General features: G+C 39.5%; 1 protein-coding gene across 1 annotated transcript in view; it reads right to left on the bottom strand.

Moving 5' to 3' along the window:
- The window catches only part of KCNU1 (potassium calcium-activated channel subfamily U member 1), a 171,975-nt gene that overhangs the window by 109,416 nt on the left and 50,408 nt on the right, over positions 1–12,151 (bottom strand). Inside the window, exons 5-9 of the mRNA XM_024764958.1 lie at positions 11,639–11,700; positions 10,445–10,535; positions 8,583–8,694; positions 7,556–7,631; positions 5,816–5,891 (exon numbers count right to left, since the gene is read on the bottom strand). Of these exons, the coding sequence (XP_024620726.1) occupies positions 5,816–5,891; positions 7,556–7,631; positions 8,583–8,694; positions 10,445–10,535; positions 11,639–11,700 (417 nt within the window). The remainder of the gene's footprint in view (positions 1–5,815; positions 5,892–7,555; positions 7,632–8,582; positions 8,695–10,444; positions 10,536–11,638; positions 11,701–12,151) is intronic.

The following is a 12,151-nucleotide window of genomic DNA, read 5'->3' on the forward strand; positions in this document are numbered from 1 at the left end:
TTGTGACTCACTATATTGTACACCTGTAACATATAATACTTCACATAAACTATACTTCAACTAAAAAAAAGACAAACGCTGGAAAAATCTTCCTCTGATTTTCCCCCTAAGTCTTCACATTTTAAGAAACCTAGGTTTATCCGATTTTTTTTTTTACCTTAAACAAAAAGAGTAACTTAGGCAATGGCATTACACTTTATAGAATATATATATAAATTTATACATATCTATCATTTGTTATGATATATAACAAACATTAATTATATAGAATATACACAAAATTTCCTTTATGTTTCTGTTTTTAGACATTTTTCCCAAAATAATACTTATTTCCTAGATGTTTTCCATTTCCATTTTTCCACGAGAGACGGTAAAATGCTAGAGATGGCTGGGGAAAGTAGGATTTTTGTTTTGTTGCTAAGAAACAGAATGAAAACTAGAAATAATGTACTTTGCTTAGGTATCCGATCACTTTTTTAAAGTGGTGTGCCAACTGCTGCCTCCTTCTTAAGTTGGATGAGTAGGTTAAGAGTGTGGGCTCCTCTAATACTCCACTCCCAGATAAGGAGATTGCATGTCTATGCTTAACTCTCAGGGCTGGTAGTAGATTTGGTTGCAAAGTCTGCTCATCAGCTTCCACGGATCTGGAGCCTTTACTGCTTTCTAAGACTACTGTACTGTAAGAAAACCAAGTTTAAATCACACAGATAAAACTCCTAGAGGAAAACACAGGCAGAACACTCCTTGACATAAATCGAAGCAATAGTTTTTTGGATCTGTCTCCTAAAGCAAAGGAAATAAAAATAAAAATAAACAAATGGGACCTAAATAAACTTAAAAGCTTTTGCGCAGTGAAGGAGACCATCTACAAAATGAAAAGACAACTTGCTGAATGGGAGAAAATATTTGCAAATGATATGACCGATAAGGGGTCAATATCCAAAATACATCAACAGTTCCCACAACTCAACATCAAAGAAACAAACAAAAAAAAACAATTAAAAAATGGGCCAAAGACCTGAATAGACATTTTTCCAAAGAGGATATGCAGATGGCCAACAGGCACATTAAAAGATGCTCAACATCATGAATCATGTTGCAAATCAAATGCAAATCCTAACCACAATGAGATGTCATCTCACACCTGTCACAACAGCCATCATCAAAAAGAACACAAATGACAAGTGTTGGTGAGGATGTGGAGAAAATGGAATCCTCCTACACTGTTGGTGAGAATGTAAATTGGTGCTGCCACTGTAGAAAACAGTATGGAGGTTCCTCAAAAAATTAAAAATAGAACAACTATATGACCCAGCAATTCCACTCCTGGGTATATATCTGGAAAAAAAAAAAACAAAACTAAAAACACTAATTCAAAAAGATACATGCAACCCAATGTTCATAGCAGCATTATTTACAATTGCCAAGATAGGGAAGCAACCTAAGTATGCAACAACAGATGAATGGAAAAAGATGTGGTATATACATATACAATGAAATACTACTCAGCCATGAAAAAGAATGACATTCTGCCATTTGCAGCAACATGGATGGACTCAGACGGTATTATACTAAGTGAAATAAGTCAGACAGAGAAAGATAAATACTGAATGATACCATATGTGGAATCTAAAAAATACAACGAACTAATGAATATAACAAAGAATGAACAGACTCACAGATATAGAGAACAAGCTAGTGGTTACCAGTGGCGAGAGGGAAGCGGGGAGGGGCAATATAGGGGTAGGGGAGTAAGACATACAAACTATTAGGTATAACATAAGCTACAAGGATATACTGTACAACACGGGGAATACAGCCAATATTTTATAATAACTATAAATGGAGTGTAACCTTTAAAAATTGTGAAGCACGATATTGTACACTGTAACCTATAATACTGTACAGCAACTATACTTCAATTTAAAAAATCATATATATGATATATATATATATAGTATAATATATATGTATATACATATGTGTGTATATATTTTCTTTTTCCCAGGAGTTGAAGTGTTGCTTGGGACAGTTTGCTTTAAGCTAAAACCCCATAGTGTCTTGTAAACATCTTAGCACAGGGCTTCCATCATACCCTTGTACAACATGTTTTACAAACTGAAACTAAACTTATTTCAACCTAGAAATCTCCTTCACAGTAAATAACCCTTTCCCATTTAACTCACCCTCTTTGGAAGTACTGCTTTAGTGCTTCAAACCCCTCCCCACTCCGAAGACCCGTCACTCCTGCTGGTCTACCTGGCCACCCTGCTCTTGCCCTGGACCATGTTAGCATCGACCCTCAGCCCCAGATGGGAAATAACTTAAAGATTAAGGATTATGGGTCAATGTGAATATATTGAATTGTTACCTACTTTTAATGTCACATTTCAAAACTGAAACTTTACACTTTTAAACCTTATGTTTCAACCTTAGGTAAGCTGTGCTACGGAGGCGGAGGACATGAGGACACTCTCCCATCCCTGCCTATCTCTCCGTTATTTGTATTGGTTTTATTGTTTTTACATGGCACATGTGTATTCTAGTCTGTACCCACAATTCCCTTGGTCGTGTCTTTGTTCTATTTTCAATTCAGTCAGTAATCACCTTCACTCCTTTTCATCATGGTTTCCTCATTCTTGAGGTCTTGGTTTTGACTCGTCTCCTGTGCGGCTGGATTTTATCATCAAGGTCATTTTTAAAAGGGATTCATGATGCTCTTCTCTCTTCCATGTGCTTAAAATGACGGATGGGCTACACCTGTACACAACCTTGGCAGACACTGCTCTGTCACCTTCCTGCACTGACTGATGTTGGCAAGATATCTGAGGCTAGTTTCATTTCCCCCCTGATACAGACCTTTCTTTGTTCTGCTTAGATTCTCTCCTTACCCATAAAGGTTGGTAATTGTTCCAAACTATGGTTGGACTCATTTAGGGTTATTTCTCCTGGGATACTGTATACCCTCTAAACTACAGATTCAATATTTTATATTCAAACATTTTTCTGATACCATATTTGTGTCCCCTTCTTCAGGAGCATGAATTTTACAGTATGTTAAATCAACATGACCCATCTTTCATGTTTTTTCTCCATATCATTTAAGTATCTTTGTCCTGTTCCATGGCATGTTTTTGCCTCAATCCCGTCCGCCATGTTTCTGAGCATATTTCTGTCACACTTAGTACATTTGTGTCCCCTCTAATGTGGTTTTTGGCTCTGTAAAACGTTTTTCTTCTTTTTCTCTAGTATCTTTGGGCCGTTTACCAACTCCTGCTACGGTTTACTAATCTTTTATTTAAAACCTTAAGTATTTTAAGTATCATTTTCAGTTTTTTAAAGCCTTGTATAAGGAAGGCTTTTCCTTAACATTTCTTTTGTTCCCTTGGGCAAATTATCTTGTTATTGTAGCTCTGACAGCCTTTACGTGATGTAATTGTTATGCTGATGTCTCTGCTTTCCAACACGCTCCCTGTTTTGGGCAGAATTTTAGCATAGGCACCATGTTGATTCCTTTCTGGTGGACACTCACCCTCCAATGGTATCAACTCTTTTTTTCTTGCGGTACGCAGACCTCTCACTGTTGTGGCCTCTCCCATTGCAGAGTACAGGCTCCAGACGCGCAGGCTCAGCGGCCATGGCTCACGGGCCCAGCCGCTCCGCGGCATGTGGGATCTTCCCAGACCAGGGCATGAATCCGTGTCCCCTGCATTGGCAGGCGGACTCTCAACCACTGCGCCACCAGGGAAGCCCGGTATCAACTTTTAGCTGAAGGACGGTGTAAGTACGGGAAGGAATGACTTGGGACCGTTGGGACAATCATAGCTTTTATTTCGGTTTGTCATTTCAAATATCCTCTGAACAAAATCTACTAATTTTTTGCTCTGGGTTACAGCTTTTCTAGGTTTTTCACATTTCAGATGTTGGTGTGACCCACAGTAGATGGCCCTGAGTCCAAAACCATCAGGTGGCTTCTCCCTCTCTCTCTGCACGCATCCTCGCTGGAGGTCTCCTCCCCAGGGTGACTGGACGTCCCATAGGAGCACATGTTCACGTGCTTAGAAGGGCCTGAGACCGTGTTCAAACCAGAAGCCTGTGAGATTTACAGGGAGCAGCTACTCTTCAGCTAGGGCTGTTGGTGGCCTTGGGAGAGTGGGTTGCCAGAATCTTGTGTTTTTGCAAAGAATCCAGAAATCCAGGTTTTTTAATATGAGCTCTCTGAAAAAACTTATCAACCAATACAAAAATAGCAAACAGATAATACAAACATCTTAGGTCCAATAAAATATGCCTGTAGGCCCCATTCAGCCTGAGGGCCCCTCCCTGGAACCTCTATTAAAGGAAAAAAAATCCCCCCAAAACCTGTTACCATGGTTTCTCCTTTAGCATCCTCTTGCCTACCGTTGTGTGATGGCCAACAGATCTCTACGGGAACACTGGTGACTGCTTCTCCCAGTGTAGACCCATGCCCCTTGGGCTAGACCTCCAGATGCAGGGATCTACCTTTACTGCAGTGATGTTTCTTCTCCAGAAAACCTGTCTCCTGCTTGCATGATGAGGAAGGATGTGGCTGGTTTCAGTTTTTTTTTTTAATTGAAGTATAGTTGATTTACAATATTGTGTTAGTTTCAGGTGTACAGCATAGTGATTCAGTAATTTTTCCTGATTATTTTCCATTATAGGTTATTATAAGATACTGAATATAATTCCCTGTGCTATAAAGTAAATCCTTGTTGCTTACCTATTTTATGCATAGTAGTTTGTATCTGTTTCTTGAAACACCAGACAAATTTGGTGTTTGACAGTTTTCTTGATGAACTGAACATGGTTAAGTTTCTTTCTTTAACTTTTTTTTTTCCTTTTCCTTGTGATTTTTAAATTAATTTTGAGAGAAGGGCTCAAGTGGAAAAGACTTCTGCTCTATTTTTTTGTTCGGTTTTGCTTTTCTCAAAGGCCTTTGCAGGCTTTTAACATGCCACTTCAATTTCTACATTTTCTAATGATTTCTCTTCAACTTTCCTGGAGCAATAAAGTCCAGGAGTTTCTTTCCTATTGTTGAAGTCCATTTATTATGTTGCTGATTATATGGCATGAGAACTAACCTTTCTTGTAGGCGAAGGAGGCAGCTATATATACAGATTGATTCCAGGAGAACCAAGAAAGTCCCCAAACTCCCTTTTGCAACTCAGCAACTGCTCCCTCACCCAACTCTCCAGCTTCTGTAAGTACAAAATTCTCGCACTGGCTTCATTTCTCTTTCCCTTTATTCTTTTTCAAATTGCTGGAACCCCTATGATGATACAGTAATAAACTTTAGGGCTTCCCTGGTGATGCAGTGGTTGAGAGTCCACCTGCCGATGCAGGGGACACGGGTTCGTGCCCCGGTCCGGGAAGATCCCACATGCCGCAGAGCGGCTGGGCCCGTGAGCCATGGCCGCTGAGCCTGCATGTCCGGAGCCTGTGCTCCGCAACGGGAGAGGCCACAATGGTGAGAGGCCCGCGTACCGCAAAAAAACAAAACAAAACAAAACAAAAACTTTACCTGTTGCTTATACCTTAGAAGAGTAAACTTATTAAACCCTTTCCTAAGAGCAGGTTTTGAAAGTTGGAAGAAGGAACATTGATACCGTGAGTGTAGAAGATACATATTTGTGAGAAGTATGGGGTAGAGAAAACCCATCCAAAGGAGGTGAAAAGATACACCTCACACTGATTATAGTGATGGAGACAGGAGCTCCGAAGGTTCGCCTGCATTTTTCAAATAAAAGACATTCATGCTCACTGGCAACATCGAGGAGTTGGATGAGATGCTCACCAGGTGAAGGAATCCTGCAGCAGTGAACAAGGTACTCAGAACGATGGATAACAGCTTGGAAAACTTCACTGAATTGCTAGGGGAAGAAAGACAAAGAGCTGCTGGGTTCTGACAGGTTCCCGAACAACACAAATACCTCATCCTCTAAACTCTCGCTCCTCAAAGTGTGGGAATACGGACCAGGAACAATGCTACACTTCCCTGGGAGCATACTGGAAATGCAGCATCCCACGCCCTGCCGCGACCTACTGATCTGCATTGTTACAGGATCCCCTGTTTGCTTCGTATCCATATTAAAATTGGAGATGCACAAGTCTCAGGCACACCCCGTCACACACACGTGTTCAAAAAGCTTAGGTTCTGATGAGCTCCACTAGCCTAATATTATATTGAAAAAAGGCAGTGTCCCAAGGATCCAGAGAGTGGGCTTGCAAAATGAAATTCTGAGTAGGTCACAGAGATGTAGTTCCATATTGCTAAACTCACACCGGGATCTTTGAATGAAGAGGATCAAACAAGCTCCTGTCTCCTAAGGAAAGCCCTAGAGTTTAGCTGAAATCTCTGTGGTTCTCAGCAAGGCTACTGACCACACAAGAACAGCCCCTTCCGATCGCAAATGCTCCATAAAGCATCAACCCTTAGCAGTGAGACCCACCTGGCCGGTACTATTTGATGCTTCTAGTGAGAACGCAGAGGCATGCCTAAAACTTTAACAGGATTTCTGCTTAAAGGCAGTTTGGATTTTAACTGTAATTTTATTTTTTTGGAGATATTTAGGTAGCTCTATTTCTGTAAGCAAGAGCTCACTGCTGCTGCTGGGCAGCTCTCAGCCTTGGAGGAATTGTCTTACATTCCTAGACAGCAGAGGATCGATTCACGACAACGAATGTATAGAATCAAAGTGTCTGAATTCTTCAGTGATCCATTGATTATTTAGTAACATACTGTTTAGCCTTCATGTGTTTGTTTTTTTTCCCTATAATTGATTTCTAATCTCATAGTGTTGTGGTCAGAAAAGATGCTTGATAGGATTGAATTATCTTATATTCACCGAGGCTTGATTTGCAACCCAAGATGCGATCTATCCTGGAGAACGTTCTGTGTGCACTTGAAAAGGAAAGTGTATTCTGCTGCTTTCGGATGGAATGTCCTATAAATATCAATTAAGTCTATCTGGTCTAATGTGTCATTTAAGGCTTGCGTTTCCTTATTCTCTGTCAGGACAATCTGTCCCCCACTATTATTGTGTTACTGTCGATTTCCCCTTTTATGGCCGTTAGCATTTGCCTTATGTATTGAGGTGCTCCTATGCTGGGTGCATAAATATTTACAGTTGTTATATCTTCTTCTTGGATTGATCCCTTGGTCATTATGTTGTGTCCTTCCTTACCTCTTGTAACAGTCTTTATAAAGTCTATTTTGTCTGAATTGCTTTGATTAAAAAAAAATTTTTTTTCAGTGCGGGGGAGAATTAAAACCTAAATGGACTGACACATTGTAGGTCCAAGAAACAGAGAAGAAACAAACTCTTCAAGATGATTGCAAACTTTCCAGCCTGTGTGTGAGGTTAATGCAGTGAGAGAAAAGTAAGTGAATGGTATCTTGGAAAGTAAGGGATTCTGTGACTTCTGCACTGAAGTTTCTGATGGGAAATGAGCTGAGTTGAAGGTTCAGTTAACATTTGAATTTCCTAATCCGAATGAGTGAGTAAGTAGTACTTGAGGCAGGGCTGGCATTTACCTGGTCCTGATGGCTCTCAGAATTTGCAAGATTCGAGGGAGTTCCAGCAGCCGCAATGCTCTTAAGAACCTTAAACCTACAAAGCAATCAAAGAAAGAAAGCTGACGAAAGATGAGGGTCACGGAGGGAGCAGTCTGAATTATACCACACCTGGGACTGCTCACGTTCTTTCTTTCCCTGAAATGCTCAAATATAGTATCTTACAATGTCAACAGTTTAAGACCTGAGCACTGGTTCAAATTCTGGTTCACTTAATGGCTGTTGTAATCTAAAGCAACGCCCTTAGCTTCTCCAGTTCCTCATCTGTAAAACGGGAATTGTAATGATACCTACCTCGAAGGGTTGCTGAGTATTATCATTATTACAAAGTATGCAATAAGCACAACTCACGTTTTACTCTAACTCTTCTTTAGAATGGAGAGCAAGTGATCCATAAACCACTTTAACTCCTGACTATAGAGTCTCTGTGATACGCTCCCCAGGGTTTGCATGTTGTTTGCCTTTATGTAGTTTGATAGTAACACTAGTAAAAAATATTTTGTAGATAATAAATAATAGTATAAGATTACATAAAAACTGACAAAAGCCACAGAATGCCCACGTACTGGCAATACATCCACCTTAAAGACAAAGTAACTAATTAAAAAAATCTCTAACAGGTCACCGCATGTCTGGATATGATGATTTATACTTTTTAAAGACCACGGGAGGCTTTTCACTTCTCCCAGTCATGTGGGATCTCAGCACAAAGGTGCCACAGGGGGCTAGGATGCTGGTGCCCTGCCCTCAGGTGCGGATAATCCATAAACAATAAACAACCCCGGACACCTACTGGCATCAGGCCCATCACCAGGGACTGGGGTAAAAAAAAGAATGGGTTCTGAAAATGTATTACAAAACCATACAATCATGGGGAGGAATTTTTTTTAAACGCCATTTAGGCTTTAAAGGAAAATGAAAGGATACTTACAGATGCACGCTGAGGGGTTTTTCCTGAGATTGCTTCTGATTCCCACAACTCACCTACCTAGCCAATTACTCTTCAAATAATAAGAAATAAAGGTTGGTGGAATGGTAAAGATGTCTACAATCGAATTCATCTCCAACCAGAACTTGACCTTGTCATCAGCTGCCAAAAACTATGAAATGAAAACAGAAGACCCCAAATTCTGTTACCCTCAAAAATTTTACAGTGAACACAAGAGTGGCTTTTTTCAGGTACACTTTATCCACCAACTGAAGCTCTGACCGCATTCTATTACATACATACAATGTATACATACATACACCCATATATATTTATATAGCTATATAAGTAAATACACATTTATATATATATAAATATATATATCTATATAAAAATAAATAAATAAATAAATATATAGATATATACACACACACACATACACCTATATATTCATATAGATAAAGAGATTGTACTTTAGGGGGTATTCAATGAATGAACGTGAATCCACCTTACTTACCAGATCTTAACTCTCCTACTTCAGAATAATCACTTTGACCTTCCTACTGCTCCTAGAGCTTCCTGATATATATATAATTATATAGGTAAAACCCCCTATTTGTGAGCAATGAAGATACAAGATTTAGGACGGTCTTCAATGGAAAAGGTCTAGAAGCTTGGTTGGCCAAGGCTTGTGTTTATGAGCTTCCCTATTTGGAATAAGAAAGCAGGCGCTTCCAGAAGGGAGGGGCTGCTGTAAAAATAAGACTGTGATGGCCAGTATGGTTGAAATAAGTTTGAAGGAAGGTCACAGAAATACATACATACCATACCTTTCATACGCACATACATATTACATATATACTTACATGTGCGTATATATACCTCTGTGTGTGTATATGTTTGTGTGTGTATGTGTGTATATATATGTGTGTGTATACATGTGTATATATATGTGTGTGTATATATACGTTTGTGTATGTGTGTATATGTGTGTGTGCATATGTGTGTGTGTATACGTGTGTATGTATGTATACGTATGTGTATATGGGTACATATGTGAGTGTATATATGTGTGTATATATTTGTATATGTGTATATATATGTGCATGTGCGTGTATGTGTGTGTATATGTCTGCATATATATGGGTGTATATGTGTGTATATATTTGTGTGTGTATATGTGTGTCTGTGTGTGTGCATACGTGTGTACATGTCTGTATGTGTCTGTGTGTGTATTGTGTGTGTACATATGTGTGTGTGTATATGTGTGTCTGTGTGTATATATGGGTATATATGTGTGTGTATATGTGTGCATATGTGTGTACATGTCTGTATGTGCCTGTGTGTGTATTGTGTGTGTACATATGTGTGTGTGTATATGTGTGTGTGTGTGTATATATATCTATCTCACAAACATGAGATAGATAAATCTAGAATCTAGTTCTAGGGTGGGCCCTCAAAAAGTGCTTGTGGAATGAGAGAACTATTGAATACATGAATGCAACAAAATTAAAGACACAAGAGTATTTTATAGATTTATATGGCACATATGCCATCAGTGGAGCCGATGGCATTTTCAGAGGCTTGTTACTCAGGTTCTGCTCTCTTGTGATTACCAGTCACTCTTCTGAGTGGCAAGTGGGAAGCCAATAAGAAGGACAGGGTGATAGGGTGACGATATCTTAACAAGGAATCCTTTTCATTTGTGTTAAAATTGTTGACCTGGTTTACAGTTTCAAGTGCAGGAGAGAGTTTGGGGGTCTCGTTATACATTTGACAATTGAGGGCCCAGACCCTCTGGCTTTAGAGCCTGAAAGCATAGGCAGATTGTGTAAGGAAGGCATCTCTTTGTGTAACACAGATCTCTTTACAGTGTGCCGGTTGTATTCCCCTGTTTACTCCCATGTTCAGTAGGTACTTACTCTCAATCCAAAATAGAAACTAAAGAAAGCATTGAAAGTCAAATCAATCGGGATGGTTTTGTCTTGGTATGAAGAACAGCTTCCAAAAGGGCTGGAAAAGAAACAAAGACAGCTTATAAAGGTGGACATTTTAAAAGCTGTGGCTACAGAGGACCAAATAAAGAGAATGGGTGGGCAATTTTCTATTTATTTACCATAAATGGTCAACCCAGACACTTACGTGCACATCTCAAGGAAATTACTTTTCTCTTGGGAGTAGAGGTATGCATGAACAAAACCACTGGGCCGTGAATGTAGCTGAAAGTAACAGAAGAATTACCTGCTCTTCTCTTCAGAGTTTATTGGTTCCATTTTCATTTTATCAATGGAATTCAGAGGCACAGAGGTTATGTGGCTCTTTTTGGTGCAAGACCATCTTACCCAGCCAGGAAATTTTGGCTTCAGTATACTTCTGATAGAGAGCTACTCTGTGTCCAATGAACTGATTTGAAGCAAATTCCAAGGAAATGTTCCTAAAACGTCAGTAAGGAATCCACAAAATGAAGACTTCTGGTTTCTGTAGGATCTCTAAAGTTGCCTGACTTGTGTGGCCCTGTAATCCCAGTTTTACTTTAGCTGGAAATCCAATAAAATTCCCAGAGGATCAGCATGGAGTCCAGATTAGGTTGGGTTGTGTCCAAGAAGCTGTCCTAACTTTGGCACAGGAGAAGGGAATGCCTTCAGAGAAGAACAGAGGATAGTTTGCTCCTACATCCCCGGTGAGGTCTAGCATTTTCTTTCCTCAGACCATCCAAACTTGTCTAGAACCTATGAGAAACCCTGAAATGACTACAGAACTTCTGCTTTAACACCTAAGGAATCCAAAGGCACGTAAGACCCACATAGACGGTCCAAAGGAGGAGACAACAGCTGGAAGCTTGTAGTCCCAGAAACTAGAATAGACATATGCACAGCACCCCAGCTCCTAGCAGTGCAGAATGACAGGATACAGGAGAAACTCATGCATTTTTTCGTTTGTTTGTGGAGCTGGGTTTAGTACTTCCTAGGGGAAACTAAACACTTATCCTTTTCTTATGAGCTTGCGTATGTGAGTTTACGTGAAAGTATATTAAGCATTATTCCTGACAGAATATTCCAAATTAGCTGGTAAGCTACTGATATGAGCAGACAAGATTGACTGGGGATTTTACTCACTCAGTGGAGTTGATGAAATAGATTATAAGAGACCCAATGCTTAGGACAAAGACAAGGATCACCTGAAAAAAAAAAAATCACAGACAAATGTACAGACCCATTCTATTAGCATGAACATAGATGAATAAACATACCAACAAAATTGTGCTTCACCTTTTTCCCTTGCCTATATATCTGTAGCCATTTTTTCCCACACATTCATTTATGTTAGCATTCATTCATTCACTCAACAAAAACTGATTGGACCTTTACTGGGTATTCAATAAACGAACATGTACCTACCCATTTTACCTACCTAATTTTAACTTTCACACACTTCAGAATAAACAATTTGTCCTTTCTGCTGCTCCTAAGGTTTTCTGAGCTCAAGAAGTCCTTTGTTTATTCATTCACTCACTCATCAAACATTTATTAAGTGCTTAATATGTGTTATGCACTTTATTACATGCTAGAAAATGAGGGCCATGGGATACAGACTCTGAACTTGAACTGCCTATGATGTTGGAGAAGAAA

This window comes from Neophocaena asiaeorientalis, unplaced genomic scaffold, assembly GCF_003031525.2.
Source record: "Neophocaena asiaeorientalis asiaeorientalis breed wild unplaced genomic scaffold, Neophocaena_asiaeorientalis_V1.1 scaffold14, whole genome shotgun sequence".
NCBI lineage: Eukaryota > Metazoa > Chordata > Mammalia > Artiodactyla > Phocoenidae > Neophocaena > Neophocaena asiaeorientalis.